General features: G+C 34.7%; 1 protein-coding gene and 1 long non-coding RNA gene across 2 annotated transcripts; both read right to left on the reverse strand.

Moving 5' to 3' along the window:
* Positions 1-942: 942 nt before the first annotated feature.
* LOC149572584 (uncharacterized) lies at positions 943-9,401 on the reverse strand. Its single transcript, XR_016359937.1, has 2 exons — positions 9,262-9,401; positions 943-3,308 (listed from the first exon to the last, which is right to left on the reverse strand). It is a non-coding gene; the product is annotated as an uncharacterized LOC149572584 (long non-coding RNA).
* Positions 9,402-9,409: 8 nt separating this feature from the next.
* On the reverse strand, positions 9,410-12,582 carry LOC149572585 (ethylene-responsive transcription factor RAP2-2-like). The gene is made up of 2 exons (XM_089813678.1): positions 12,248-12,582; positions 9,410-10,918 (listed from the first exon to the last, which is right to left on the reverse strand). The coding sequence occupies exons 1-2, from the start codon at positions 12,483-12,485 to the stop codon at positions 9,906-9,908; spliced, it is 1,251 nt and encodes a 416-aa protein (XP_089669804.1). The 5' UTR covers positions 12,486-12,582; the 3' UTR covers positions 9,410-9,905.
* Positions 12,583-16,930: the final 4,348 nt, after the last annotated feature.

Genomic DNA, 16,930 nt, shown 5'->3' on the forward strand with positions numbered 1-16,930 from the left:
TTAAAAATTTCAATTTTTAGAATTTTCCTATAAACTTTTGATCTCAAATTTATCCAATAATTTATCTAATGGCTTGGCTACAATTTAAACCCTAGCCCCGTGTTCTTTTCAATCTATGCATATAAGATTCTCAAATAAATGTAACTACCCATATTGAGAATGCATACAATTAAATAGAAAAATATTTAGAAAACATATGGAAGACACGAAGAAGACAAGGAATGCAAGATGCAAAAATAGCATAAGAAAAACCACAAGAATCTACCCGAATTCTGATGCTAATTCGCTCTTCCTTAGAAAATTCGCAGAGCAAGCTCCTCCCTTCTTCAGAGTTCTCGAGTTCTCCAATGCTCCAATTGCTCTCCAAACGCTATCTCTAAGCTTCTAGGAATGCCTGAATATAAAGAGCTCTCAGGAAACACTTAGAATGCCTCTAGAAACAGCTAGAAGGTGTCACCAACTAAGCATATGTCTTTTCCAACCTTCTAGATGAATCATAAGGTTGTAGACACCATGTGCTTAATTGATGCACTAACCTCCATGTTGTTGACATAAGAGAAATAGAAAGGTGCGTTAACTCCTAGGCAAGCTTATAACTCCAATTTACTCTTTATATAATTTCTATTTAAATTTTTATAACTTTCATTTTAATTTTTATAACTTTTATTATTATTATTTATTTATTACTTTTATTATTATTTATAATTCTTATTAATTTTAATTTCTAATTTTCTTTTATTTAATCCTTTTTCCTCAATTAATTCACATTTAATTAATTATAATCAAAATATCAAATATCATGATATTTTATATTAATTTTCTCCAAAATAATTAATTAATTAATTAAATCTATTTATTAAGACTTTAATTAATTGAAAATTCACCATAGACCTCCAAGATAAAATATGAAAACCCATCATAGAGCAATTCACACAAAATCAATCTAAGGGGTTAAAAATCACGAAATATGTCATCTGACACATTCGGTGGGTAAAATATCCAAATACTTGTCCTACCTCACTAGGACAATTGGTTTAAGAGTTTGGGATTTGGACTTGAGAGTTTATCTCCCTTCTCTTATCATTGAGATAGTATAATAGGGTACGCTCATCCTGGCAATTTAGGGAAGTCAATACCCGGTACCTGCAACCTGCAGAAAAATCATGCATGTACATACAATATATATAATGCTAAGCTAAACAGGCAATGGCAGGAAGTGGTGCATCGTGTAGATCTCGACTAAGCAGATGACTACGACTCCCTTCCTTAACCATATCAGAAACACCATACAATAAGAAAACACGCACACCATACACATGCAAGTATGGGGTAAGTATCCATAATAAAACACATGAGATAATAAACCATCTAACTAATCATCAACAATAACTGAAAGCAATATAATGATCATCATGCATACATGAAATGTAAAGTCTAAATGATCTCATCATATACCAACTAAATCCATAACATAATGTCTGATAGTCTCAAAACAATACCACTAATCCATCAACATAAAACTAGTCTATCATAGTTTGATAATAACAACAACAATGTCCAGAAAAGATGTGAACGAGGGAAGGCACTACATTTTGGTTGTTTTGAACAAGATTGTTGGTTTTCAAATAAACACGGGAAGCAAGCAGTAGTTTCAAACAACCCAACCGAAGACAAAGCAACTCGGAGGGGTGGGGGAGTCTTGATGTTTAGTTTGTTTGACAAGTTTGGACAATGTTTAAAGACTCAATAACAAACACGCTTTTATCCCTAAAACAAAAAATTGGTAGAGAAGGCAAAAGCTTTGTCCCACAACTTATCTGCATGCGTGCACCTCACACAACTGTGTCACCCCCTAGAGGGTGCCCATGTTTTTGGTGTATTCAAAGGGCTCAATAACATATATGCTAAATGAACACCCTTGTGGTAGGGGTCAAGTGCGTATACCACCTTCCAACGCCCAGTTGCATGCCTATGGTGAGTTCTACAGGAGATATTCTTCCCCCTCCTTATACAAAGATTATGCCTCCTTTCGGAGGTGAACCGGGTAGCAACTAACTAAGAAGTTTTTACTTGGCTTCCATTCATACTAATCCTCGGTGGCTTCACAAGTGAAGTTGAGGCTAGCAGCCCACACCAACATCTATAAGTGCACACACTTGACTAGCAACACTAGGGCCAACGTCGACCAATGCAATTTACAGAGCCTCTTCTTGATATGTGATATCAGAATGAAGAAGAGGAAATTAATATGGCTTTGGAGTCTTTCGCTCAACAAAGCTTCTTTATTATAGTGAGGTGGAATCTCCGGCAAAAGGAGTGTGCTCACTTGGGTCATCCCCAGAGGTTGGATCACTCTAACAAGGCCTCTATAAGATTGACTCGAACTAGTGGTTCGGATCTAAGGGTCAAAAGTTTATGATTTCCCTCAAGGGGAAAGAGCATACTCCTCTACCTCATTTCCTCACCCAAACACACGACATGTTAATCATAGAGTTAGCTTAATTGATCCCACCTTGGCCTATTCCAAGACTTTGATCCCCTAAAAGGAAATCATCATCTCTTCATTAAAAGCTTCGTTTGGGAGAACCACTAACTTGCTTGCCTCTCTCAGATGTCATCTTTCAAAGGCCCTTAAGTTTTTGATTTACCCTTGGTCAAGACCTCCAAGTGGTAAAGAACATACTCCCCTATTCCCCTATCTTGCACCCTATGAAGTTCACAAGCCCTATTTATACTATGTGTGAAAAGTAAATAAAGAAGACAACATTTATGTGGTTTTGAAACAAGTCTTCATCATGCGTATCTTTGACAAGCGTCTTGCAAACCACTGTTAAGCTGTTAAAAACCAAAAATCAGTTTTAAGATGCTTCAGAAAACACCATTAGTCAAACATAAGTTTAACTATGGGAAAATAAAATTTAACTTTTTTGTTCTTTTTTATACCTATAAAACAACTTAGAATAAGTCAAAATGTATAAAAACATCAAAAGTCAAAATTTGTTTTATACTTTTAAAAATATATATAAATGTCCTGCAAACTATTGTTATGTTGCAGAAAAACAAAAATCCGAAAAATATACTTTAGAGGAAAACTGTTAGTCAAAACATCATTAAAAATTATAATTTGAAAAGTGTGCTGCTACAGAATTTCGTGCGAAATCTTGCATAGACCTGCACGAAGAAATAGAGTGTACTGTGCAAGAAAACATGCGTTTATGTACTTTTTTGCACAAGAAAGTGTAGAGAAAAATGTGAAATCTTCAAGTCCTCACGTGAAAATGAGATTTCTCGCACGAAAAATTGGAAACCTATATGAACAAATGCAACAGAACAATAAAAAAAAATGCAAAAAATATAGAAAATGAGGCCAGAATAATTGATTTTTCCTACCCCACAATGGGCACTAAAAATGTGTGAAATGCGAGCATTAGAAACAAACACTTGAACATGGTCATTACCTACAAGATTATCCTAAAATAAACATTGGATTATTTATTCAAAAATTCTAACAGAGCGACTTGTTGCCTTCTAACTAGAAGGATTGTGTCTTTACTTTCAGAACGAGAAGTGGGCAACCACACCTCTAGAACAAATGATTTATGTAACTAAATGAAAGTGCAATTAATCTAGATGAGAGATGCAATTGTTAATCTAAGAAATGAAGAAACATGCTATGCTAAAAGAATGCATTTTTAAGCTAATATGAGATTGCAATGTAAGAATTAAACTAAGAATGCAAGAATAAATTGAGTCAATATTTCTGCATAAGTTTGACGCAAATTCTCAATTTTCAACCTTTGTAATGAGGAATGGATAGCTTCTTTTATAGAATCCAAGAGGTGATCGGCAATCGAGATTAATCGGAATGGACGATCAAGATTGAAGAGGAGAGTCAGTCATAAAGGAAACTTCCTCATGAAAAAGGAGTTAACTAGTTGCCTTTGAGTGATAAAAGGAGCTGACTAACTGCCTTTCGAGCAATAAAAAGAGCTAACTAGCTGCCTTTTGAGTGATAAAAGGAGCTAACTGTTTGTCTTTGGGTAATAAAAAGTGTTGACTGGCTGCCTTTTGAGTGATAAAAGGAGTTAATCGATTGTCTTTTGAGTGATAAAAGGAGCTAACTATCTGTCTTTGGGTAATAAAAGGTGCTGACTAGCTGCCTTTTGAGTGATAAAAGGAGTTAATTGATTGTCTTTTGAATGATAAAAGGAATTAATCCCTTTTCAAGAATATTTAATTTAATAAAATAAAATGTCTTTATAAATTGATAACTTTAATTAATTGAATAATTAAATTCAATAATTAAAAAGAGGAACTATCTTATTAAATTAAATGTATTTAATTCCTTTGTACATTAGCTAAAAAGGTTATTTTAATTTAATTAAAGTAGAACACTTATAATTAAGTTAAATCAATAGGTTTATGTAACTAATTTGAGTCGATACTTCGAAATTAAGTAAATAATGTGATTAATGCAAATTAAGATTTTCTACATTTGACACCTAAGTCAAGTAATGATTATCAAAATTAGAATTGTCTAATTTAATAGGACCTAAGAATAATTGAATAAACCAAAGTTGGTTAATATGGCAATGTGCCAATTTTAGAATATTACAATATGTTTCTATGTTTTGTTTGTTTCTATTTTGATGATTGTATATTTATATTAATTCAAAATCTTTGTTGAAATAAGAATATAATGAATTTTTAAAATAATTTATATATATTATTATATTACTAATTTAGAAACTTCTTGTTTTATTTGAATTTTTTGTATCTATTTATAATTTATAATTTTAAGTTATTCATTAAAAAATTTGCACATATTATTAATTAATATTTGTTAATCTCATTTATAAAATATTTAAATTTAAAATGATCTTTCAAATTATCATAAAACTCAAAAAAATTGACAATCAATTTTTTTTAAAAAATTCCACACCTGCTTTACAGTAGATCATTTTAGATTGTATCTTATTCTATTTTAAAATTTCTTACTGAAGGACTCAAGCTTTACATAACTCTTGTTATTTTTATTATGTCCTCAAAAATTTCAACATAAACTACATAATATTAAGCATCTTCTCACTGCAATATTTTTTTTTTAAATTATAATAAAGAAATTATATGCTTTAAACTTGCCATCACAAACAATGTGCTATGTTTTTAAACTCAATATCCAATGCGCTCTTGTCATATTGAGTTTTTTCCGAAATCTGCTTTGGAATGGCATTAATTTCATTCTAATTGAAGGGAATCTATGTATCTTCTTTCATTGTAATTTGAATTTGTTAAGGTGTGGAGTGCATCTTGGCCCAGTTCATCTGTGGGTAAGATGTGCTGTTTGAAGATTATATAATATTGTTTTTAATTGTTTTTGGATTAGATTGTGTTGGAACTTTTTACCATCAATATTTCGAATCACACTACGTGATTCATCATCAGGATGAGAGAGCAAGAGCGGCAAAATATTGTGTTGGGATGATGAATCATGTAGTGTGATTCAAAACATTGATGGTAAAAAATCCCAACACAATCTAATCCAAAAACAATTAAAAACAATTTTAATGAATTGTGAAAATAATCTAATCCAAAAACAATTAAAAACAATTTTAATGAATTGTGAAAATCTGATCTAACCTGGATCTTCAATGTACCGGTTTTCCAACAATCTTGAGAATAGCATTGTGCGTCTATTTTGATACTGTTCTTACACTAGAGTAGTAATCAACTGGAAATAACCAAGTGGAAATTTCCTTAAAGCTTATGGACGGCGTAAATGAAGAACATGAATCTATCACCAGAGGTCCGCATAAGTATGGGAGGACGATTTTAAGTTCCGTTTTTAGAATTTTCTCTTCATTTGCCAGATATTCAAATATATGTCAAAATACAGCCAGCAGTTTCTAGAGAAGCGCCTAAAGCATCAACCACTAAATTCATCCTCAAAATCTATTGTAATTTTCCTTTGAAAGAAGCGCAAAAATTATAGCATATAGAGTACCATTCTCATTAAGGAAGATTTAACAGTGCAACGCTTAAGAAATGTCATATAGATATTATTATCGTTTGGTTGCTTATAGATTCAACTGAGATTTTTAACATTTCTAAACATCGTCAGTTTGATTCAAAACATTGATGATAAAAATGTCAATTAAATCTAAAAATAATTAAATGATATTAACATTGAACTGTAATTAGATGATATTAACATTGAACTGTAAGAATCTGATAACATTGATTTTTCAAGAGAAAGACTCAACAGATTTCTAACATAAACTGTAAAAATCTGATAACCTGATCACATTGATATTTCAAAAGAATGACTTAACAGCTTTTTAATAGAAATATACTGAAGAATTAAAATGGTTTTTACAAGAGTGGCTGATGTGTCTACAACACCTTTTTCGATCTCTTCAACCATTCTTTGTAAAAACCAATTCAATTCTTCACCAAATTGATGTTTAAAAACCCTTTTGAGGAGATATAAAAAGAGTGTAGCACAGAAATTGGTCATTCTTTTGAAGAATGAATAATAAAAGCAAGCAATGCTTGAGGAAATGTCAGTAGAAGGTGTTTACTAGTCAGAGGCCACTGTTTTGAGAAGTGATGATTAAGGATATGCAGGGCAGCGTCTATACAGATACGAAAATGCACTTTCTTACGAAGGAGAGGACTCGGAATTTTTTTTGAAAAGTTGGAAAAAGCAATGTAAAGGAAGTGCATTTTCGTGGCTGTATAGCCACAGGCGGATATGCAGTGCTTGACGAAATATCAAAAGGTGTTATAGACAGCAGAGATTGTTCTTAAAAGAAATAATACTAGAACCAATCAAAGCTCCAAAGCTTTCTATGTTGGAACATAGAGTAAGGTAGGTACAAAAGTCAATCGCATAGCATTTGTATTGCAGTCACCTAGTTTTCTCCGGTCGCTACTAAGGAAGCTATGTATTGCAGTCACCTAGTTTTTTCCAGTCACTAGTAAGGAAGAAATTAAGCTTGTAAAAATAAGTGAATTTTAATTATTTAATACTTTTAGTATAGAAATCAAGTCTTAGTATGTGATGTTTTATCAAAACAGACTGGATGCATCTGGCAGTTGGATCAAAATACTTGCTAGCACTATGAAGCGAAAGGGATATCAAGAAATTACAATTAACCCTTACCTTATCCTGGACATCCTAAGATCCATTCCAGATTTATATTTGAAAGCCAAAAAATTAATCAATTTTCATTTTGCTTTATATTTGAATGCCAAAAAATTGAGGAAGAGGGGATGGAAATGGATGATGAGGATGATGTGAAAGACGCAGGTACCAGTAAGGTACAGGAAAGCAACAAGGATGACAGCCCCGACAAAAGGAGGAGAGGAGGAGATAAGGAAGCTGAGAAGGCGCATGGTAAGGGAAAGGAGACCCGTCCCGATGCTTAGGAGGAGGGTAAAGACGATTACGGTTCGAAAAAACCCACTTGTACTCCTGGTGCTAAGGGCAGGAGAACAGCTTGGAGGAACTTTGTTACTAGTACAACAAAAATGGGCCTGGTGAGAGAACATATCCAGGTGGAGGTCTTGGAGGGAAGTGATGATAGGATTCGTTTAGAGGAACTCATCAACCTGGCTTTGGTGATTCTAAGCAATAATGCAAAAGAGGTGGGGATGAACCTCCTAAACAATGCCCGCAACAGTATGGTGGACAATTTCCGGTCTATTAAGTGGATTTTTCATGAAAAAGAAGAGATTAAGATCAGGATGTAGGGGCAGGAAAGGAAGGGGAGGATGGGACTAACAGAATTAGCGAGTTGGATGCAAGGGCAACCAAGATGGAAGAAAGAGTGGAAAGGATGGAGAGCACCCTCCACGGCTCGGCTAACCAGAGCCTCAACATTATCAAAGGTTTGAATGATAATATAAAATAGCTGGATTCAATGATGAAGGAAAGCACTAGGGGAAAGAGGATAAGGACAATGAGGATATCAGGGACACTGAAGAAGATGACTACCTACTGGCAGAGAGCCCAAGCAACAGAAGGAGAGCAGGCAAGAGGAAGAGGGAAGAGGAGGATTCTTCGGATGACATTCATTTGATGACTGTTGCTGGTGAGACCATGGGAAAGTTGGAGCCCAAGGCTGCAGCATTGATCAAAGAAACAGTGCCCTGATTGGCATTCCTGGTTTTTTGTCTTGCCCCTGGCTTTTGGTTGTTTTATCCTGCCTATTCCTCTTTGTGGCTGTTTTTTCTTTAGTTTGATTATGGCGGCCTGATATAGCTTGTTGTTAATTGTTGTTTTGTAGCTTGCTCTAAACTTTTTATCATCTTTTGTTGTTAACTGGTGGATTTCAGACACCCCTCTATAACCTATTTAACTTAATCAAAATAAAAGAAAAAAAAAATCTATCAATTTTTACTTTCCCGATACAGGGTGCCTACTGTAATTTTACAAGCATGAGCCAGTAAGAACTTTCCCATTAAATTAGCATACAGCTTTTCCATACCATTTGCCAAAATTTGCAGTCTTCAACTAGCAAAGAACTTTTTACTTAAATAGCACCATTGAAGCTCAAACGGTGTCTTTCCTTACTCGGGTTGTTGAGCGAGCCTGTTCTATGCCTCCATTCAGAAATTAAGCCTAAGCTATCGACCATTCCTGCATGCTTTCTAAAAAAAATGGAAGATGCTGCCACTTTCTCAGTGGGACATAGGCAACACTAGGGACTTCATTGTATCAAAGGGACTTTGGGGGATACATATCATATAATATTGCGATCTTTGTTGTTTGGAGAATGGAAAATACTCAAAAGCGGTCGGTCAGGGAAAGGGGTCCTAACTCGAATGCTCAATCACGAGACACAATGAATTCTATGTCTCTGAATCTTAAAAGATAATCATCCTAATGTGTAGAGCTCCTAATCATTATTAACATTATTTGAAAGGATATTCATCCATACCTTTAGCAAAAATTAAAGGGAATATAAAAGGGTTTTCAATAAGAAAAAAAATAGGATCTTAACCTCTTATTTATCATATTCTTGATATAATTTGAATTTGGACGTTTATCTCCAACAGCAGACCTTGAGAATTGTTCGTTATATACAAGCATCTGAATCATGTCAGCTGTGCGGCACAAACTACTGAAAATTTGACACAACTCTGCCATTATTCTAGATGAATTCATTGTGTATCATTATGAAGAGCATGACAACACTTAAAGGAAAATCAAAAAGAAATTTACCATAGAGATTATCCCAATCATTGCTTACTTACCTGCATGAAAGTAGCAACTTATATAGCATGCATTTCCTGCACATAACCAGATAAACAAACCACAAGAGATCACATATAACATTTGTCACTACTTTCTCCTGGTATCGTAAAGTCTGCATATGTAAGAGAATATCAAACATTCGGAATGTAGCATCCAACAACTTCACTTCATTTACATAAGTACAGTAGTTCCTTGGATGCGATTCACAAAAACATATCCATATATGTTCAAGGAAACATTATTTCACATACAGAGCATTTAACGGTCAGTATCTAACCTCTAGATCTAAATACTGAAACTTATTCCCCATAAGTAGTGAACCTCCCGAACTTATACGACACATGTAATTTAGACTGATCCAGCTGTAACAGTTAAACTTTGCGATCATACTTACTTACCTAGCATAAGATGACAAGCTACTTTCTCCACAATCAGATATAGGACATTATTAGTATGATTCTTATGTTAAACTCCTAAACCTAATTCAAATACTTCTAAAACTCTCAGGAAATATATTCTGCAGTTTCAAACAAACCAAAAGCCAAAAAAAAGCAAGTTACCTATTTCACTGAGGGGGTATTATTAAAAAAAGTCTCCTCAATTTCCTACATTATATTTACAGACAGAACAAACGAGGGCCCACTCAATAAACAGGGTCCGAAACATGCACGGCATCAAAACTCCAGAGCTGCAGAGAATTGTCATTATCCTCACCCATCACCATACCCTGCAGTGACTGATCCATGTTCATGTTCATACTTCCTTCAAAATACGGCAACTGATATAACCAGTTGTAGGGCTCCATAGATGGAAGATCCTCCACCAGCTGCAGCTCTGATTTTATGTCACCATTTTGTGCGGTTTTGTCCTCAACTGGAGGATGCTGTATGTCCTCAGAACCACCGGTAACCGAAAGATCAGACTCACCGGAGCTAGTGAATTTCTGTTGTGCTGACTCAATATCAGGGGATGTGGCATTAGGTATCCATGGCATGTGAGAACCATCAAAGGATACGCTGCTGGTTTCTGATTCAAAATACATCCCGCCTCCATAATTACCGTTCATGGAGCTATTAAACACAGCAGGTTTGTTTTCAAAAGCACCCGTGAGATTCTTACCAGCAGACTTCATTGGCTGGCTGTCGGGAAAACTTTGACAATATCCCCCCGGCTCAGGATGCGAAGGAGTTTCGTCTACATACCCTATACTTTCGCATTTACGGTTTAGAGAACCTTGATTGATATCAAAATTTTTACTCTTCAAGGCATTTTTGAAATTAGATTTTCTAAAATCCCGCAAAAAATCTGTCTTCGGGCCACACGACTTTGTTTTCTTGCGTTGAACCTTGTCTTTGTCTCTCCCCTGGGGTCTATTGTTGCTTTGGGCCGAGTCCTCGTCGAAATTAACCTTGGCTTTCTTTCCTCTGATCTTCCTGGCAGCTGAATCATAAGCCCTCGCTGCCTCCTCCGCAGTGTTAAAAGTGCCTAGCCAAACCCTCACGCCCTTCTTCGGATCCCTTATCTCTGCAGCCCATTTCCCCCATGGGCGCTGTCGGATACCTCTGTACAAATTCTTTGTCTTGCGTCCTGCCGTTTTCGCTGCAGCCCCTTCGTATTCCAGCGGTTTAAATGAAGAATTCACAGAGTTATTTCCTCCTGAAAAAAAATGTAAAACATTTGCGATGAATAAGATGAGATAATTTCACCTCTCATTGAAAATCTTAACAAATAATTTTGTATTGTGCAAGTGCAATTCTTAAAGAATATCTCTCTAATTACTTAGCAGATTGGGAATCCAGAATTAAGAAATATTCTTTTAATTTCCTTGGGTTTTTATAAGCAGGGATGGAACTGTATAACATCTGAATGCTTGTGCGTCATATCATATAATCGTAATAACATATAACCGTAATGTTGACTTAAAATTATTACCGCAAATATTTACTCTGAGATTTCTAGTCGCAGTTTTTTCTGACTGTAATATACAAGCTTATGACTGCAAAATGCGAGTTTAGCTGCGTCAATAATCATATAGTTCCCGGCTTATTTAGATTAAGGAATTTCAGTTTAGCATCATCGTCCCGGAATAATTATACGGATAAAACATAGCTCTAGTTGGAGATTTCGAGCTTCGGTAATCCATTTGCATCAGAGTCAAAACTTCTACAGATAATGGCTAGGATGCAACTTGGAAAAATATTTCACGCCCTTCATGATCATCCTGATAATCAGTGACGGAAAATGGTTCGGAAAGTGTCAAAAGTATTTTTATGAAATATCTTAATCTTTTTTTCTAATTTAGCTGAAGATCCTGGATATTTAAGCAAATCTTACACATTTTTCTGGTTTTCCTGAAGCTCTTAGATATATAAGCAATCTTACTCATTTTACTAGATTTCCCAAGTTCCTAATTATGTAAGCATTGTGAGGAGCATATATCGCAGGTACGGCACCTGCCTCGTGATGTAGACTTGGTAAAGCGGCAACACAGATGGAACTACTGTAATTTTCCTAGTGTAAAATTCTACCAAAACCTAGAGAACACAAAAGTTCAGAAAATTGTAAAGATCAGCGGTTCTAAATTTCTTTTAATATATTAAGCATCTGGAATTAAGATTCAAGTTTCAATAGTTTAACCAACAAAATAATATGTGCTGGTATTTATTTCTATTTTTTCGGAAAGCTCCGAAAAATTACGATACACTAAAAAAAGAAAACCAGTGCCATAGACATACACATTTCAAAGGGAATAAAGAAGGAGCAAAAAACTCAAAAGTTTCCGCAGATCTCATGTATGTAAATACTGCCTCAAATTTGTTGGCCGCGCCACAGAGAGCGGTAATTTACAGTTCAAAAATTCACTGTACCTAATGTATAAACGCAAATATCTCTCCAATAGCGAATATTCATGCAAATGTCAAAAGCATCCACTTAAAAAAATCCAAAAAGAAGCGAATCTTACACAAAAACTATATTGTACGGTACCTGAAGTCCTATGCGGCTCCTTAGCCCGCAGCTTAGGCTGAAACCAGGGCTCATCCTCGAATCCCACGGAATCGTCATCATCATCATGATCAGAGAAGCTGTCGAAACTCTCAGAAGCCTTATTGACGCCATTAATGAAGTCAGAGAACTGATCAAAGTCCGGCCAGAGATCCTTGGCGGTCACTCCCCGAGATCGGTTCGTAGGTATATAATCCGAGATGATTGCACCACCACACATTTTCCCCTTCCCTTCGTACCAAATGCAGGTCACGAACTCTCAAACCAAATAGCTCGGCAGGCAAAACCTTCACAACGCTGAGGCTCAAGAAATATTTGAACAATGTCTGGATCGCCCGCGTTTTTGTAGCCGACACAGGAAATTATATATTTTAATAATTATTTTCCCGTTCGCCGGCAAGTTGCGACAGGAAGCCCGGCAGGGAATCCGGAGGAAGAGGGTTTTGTAGTGGAGATGTTCCATTAACGTGATTGGACAATGCAATGCATCTGGTAGAAGGGAAAGGGAAAGGTAGCGTCTTTTTCGACTGAGCGTCCATATACGGTCCCAACGCTTGCATTAAAACGTGTAGGCCTCCATTGCGTCATCAGATTCATGCATCCGTTTCTCTGTCACCTTCGACTTTTGCGCGTCATCACCTGATTCGGCGATTTTAATATGAAAGATGGTGATAGGGTTTCGAGTTTGTTCTCTCGAACAAAGATAAGCAGCTTCGAGGCTCCCAGAAATTATTATGTAAATAGTTGTTCGGCAGCTTTGAGAAATGGAAACTTATACGTGGTCATCAAAGAGACAATTTGGACTGCTGCGAATTCCAAAACTTCGTTTTCTTCGCTACCTACCTCGATAGTCGGTGCGCTTTTTCACGTGAACTTTTACGGCACAAGCCCAACTTTTGCAAGGGTAAATTTATGAAATTACCGTCAAATTTTATTTTTTTTTGATTTTAACTTGAAAATAATGTACCGATCTTTGGGATTGTATTTGATATTTGGGGCTGTGAATTTCAAGGTTTCATTTTCCTCGCCACCGACCTATCCTGTGCACTTTTTTGCGTGAACTTTTATATTGGGAAAATTAAAAATTGTTATATAATGATTTATTGAATATTATAGTACATAGTAAAATGAGTTTATCACAAGGCTATTAGTTTCAGTCATGGGTAGGAAAACTATTCCTTTCATTAGGTGCAATAGTTTATTTAAATTAGTCAATCATGCTAGCACAAACGTCAAAAAAAAAATTACATATGTAAGTTGCTACTCTATAAATAATCAATTTATAAATGCAAGAATATTAAACCATATAAATCATTACTTGTAAAGACTACCCCCCTTGCAATAAAGGATAAATCCTAAACTAAAACGTATAGGCTACCAAGGGAGACATGGGAAAAAAATAGTGTGTCTTCCTTGGTAGTATTTACGTTTTAGTTTAGGCTTTAGACGTTTCCTTGCAAAACCAATGTCACATCAACAATCTCCATAAAATGCAGAAATCAAAGAGAGTCAAAGTCATTAGTTAATTAATTATCATTAAATTTAACAAAAATGATACATATATGCTCAAGTATAAAAGAAACCATAATTCAGTTGCCTGAATACCAAGATGTATCGATTATGTCAACCAATTTGATAAGGCTCCAAAACCTGTCTATTGTAGGAGTGCTTTACCACCCTACCATGAAGCTGTTAAGCTTCCTTGGAATCTTTTGACATGAAAGATACCCAACCTAGTATCGAGGAAGACTAACCAAGCAAAACTATGAGCAGTAATGGCATTTGTGCAACACATTGTCTACCATATAATCAAAAAGTTACCATCCACCCATGGTTTACCATATTTGTACAATAAAACCATCTCTACAACTTTCTACCATTCAATGGAATTCACTCCATATTGACACGTGGTTAATTTAGGGTTAATTATTTTAATATGAAACATCACAGTGCAATCAATCCTCAATGGTATGCACATGATTATTAACTTAAGAATGAGTAAAATGTGAATAAACATATACTATATTTTCCCTATCTGCACATAGGTCTTTCAATTTTAATACCACCTCTTAAGCTATCCCAAATATTAATTTAACAACCAAAACATCATTCAATTTCAAAAATGGCATTTCAAAATGACAAAAGAATGAAATGCTCTTAACTACAACTCCCCTACTGAATTAACATTACTTTTAACAAAGGAACTTAGCCCTTATTGGGAGGTTTGAAACCAAAATACTCTAGTTTGAAACATGCATCACAATAAAACTAACACAAGTACTTAACATAATCACAATTAACACAAGCTCTTAACATATTTAGAGTCTTGCAAGAAAGCCTTGTATGTGAACTCTATTTTCTATTCTAATTCAAGTTCATACATAATTGATCGTAACATGATAAATCAAGAGAACAATTCACACTAATATTATTGCATCTGCCAAGATGAGTTATCCTGATGGAATAAATTTCTCATTATCAATCAATACCGAATTCATACAAAATTTATACTCCAACTTAACCTAAATGCAAATTCATATTGTTACAATATGAAAGTATACCTCCAATTCTATCATTTCAATACCAAAGAAATAAATTATTCTAGAGCTTGTGATTTTCAAGAGATAGTGTGATAAAATGTTTAAACCTAAATCCGAGAATGAGTGCATAATCGCTTCATCAATTAGTTACACAAATTTCTTTGATTGTTAAACAATTCATGTATTTGGTAAACACAAGGAAAACAAAAATAAGATATACTACACTAGCCATCTATGAATTCAAATGACATAAATGAAGAGGCATTTATCATGCTCATAACACCTTCATGAGATTGTAACAATAGATATGAATAGTTTCCCTAATAATCACTATTCGCCTCAACAAACAATAATATAAAGATATAAGAGCAATCATTCTTTTATTTGTTGTTATGCTAATCTACTATTACCATGCACAAACAGTAAGAGAAACATTGAAACACAATGTCTACAAAGGCCCTCCTTTTATGCACCCAATTGCTAACACATTGAAAAAAGAACTATTTCAAAGAAAAGTCAACTACAGAGCCCTTAATCAGAAATGTAATGTATCTCAAATATTTAATCCTTCTATTGCTATGCCTAAATATGAAAATTGAATGTGATCGTTTGCCTAGAAGGTTCAGTGGGGAATCATTTTGAAATGTTAATACAAACGATGAATGCATTTGTTTATTCCAATCTTCATTTAATACGTGTATATATAAAGTTGTAATCTCTTGATTTCTCATCATTATTAGATGCTCAACTATCATAATGAGGTTTAAAGTCATCATAAATATGATAATAATTAAATAATATCTTTCTGTGCATGACTTAAACCAACAGGGTCATCACACATTCCCATACCCTAATAAATTTAATGGATTGGATAGTTAGAAGGTGTTTCGAGCTTCTTAGAAAAGAATGTAAACATGAGCTAGTAAGTCTTACAGGTTGGAGACAGAAATTATCAAACCAACTCTTTATTATATCTTGAACTATGAATCAAGATAAGAGCTAATGACTTGTTTGTCTTTTCTAATAAGAGGAGAATCATTACCTATATCATAAGGAAGCGTGAAAAATGGTCCAATATAACAAAATTTCTCATGCGATGCTAATAAGTTTCTTTAGCAATCATTCATTTGTGAATTTAGCACAAAGATCCAAATATTTAAATCGTTGGTAACATAATTAACAGATCTCATGTGATCCAACAACCTGAGCACAAAGTAGAAAATCAAAACAAGGCTAAGTCTAGTCAAATTGAATAATCAAACATCAATTGCAAGAAATATGGAAATAATCAAGTGAAACCCTAGTTTGAATAGTCAACAATTATTTCATTAACCATAATCAAGGATTAACAAATAAATATCCATTTAACAATGTAACACATGACATTATTCAAGGATACTGATGTCATCCATCCATCAAAATGCATTATTCAATAAATACATCAACTATAATCTAAAGTGGCATACCTCAATGAGCATCATAGAAAATGTTGACCTACACATCGGACATGGAATAATACGCACATCATACAAGAGCAATACCATCTACCATATGATCTACACCATTAACTAAATCATTTAGGTATGCTCAGTAATCACCTGCAAGGATTAGTAAACCCAATTTTTATCATTTCTATGACCTAGGCCCTCAAGCTCATCTCATTACCATAGTGTGCTTAACCAATATATAAGCATAAGTTATGATGTATAGCCTTCACGCCATTCTATCATCACATAAAATATAGTTGAGGTGCTTTCCTACCCAACCATGAAGCCTTGCACCTCCTTGGGATTCTACCTAACACATAAAATGCCCAACCCTATAATGCCCAAATAATACAAAATGCACTTCTTTGGGATCCTACCTAACATGTAGAATTCCCAATCTGGCAATGCCCACACATTACAATAGGTACTTTCTTTGGGGTCCTACCTAACACGTAGAATTCCCAGCCCAATAATGTCCAACAGTGCAAAAAACAGGAAGTATCTGGTCCGACCATGAAATATGCTACTTCCCACATATGTCCAAGTAGCCCTAATCATGGATGTGGTAGGGAGATGAAACATGGGCAAGCATATCAAATAAACATATGTACATAGCTTTGGCCAAAGCATATTTTTTA

Source organism: Cupressus sempervirens, chromosome 2 (assembly GCF_028749045.1).
Source record: "Cupressus sempervirens isolate cs-2001-9-10 chromosome 2, ASM2874904v1, whole genome shotgun sequence".
NCBI lineage: Eukaryota > Viridiplantae > Streptophyta > Pinopsida > Cupressales > Cupressaceae > Cupressus > Cupressus sempervirens.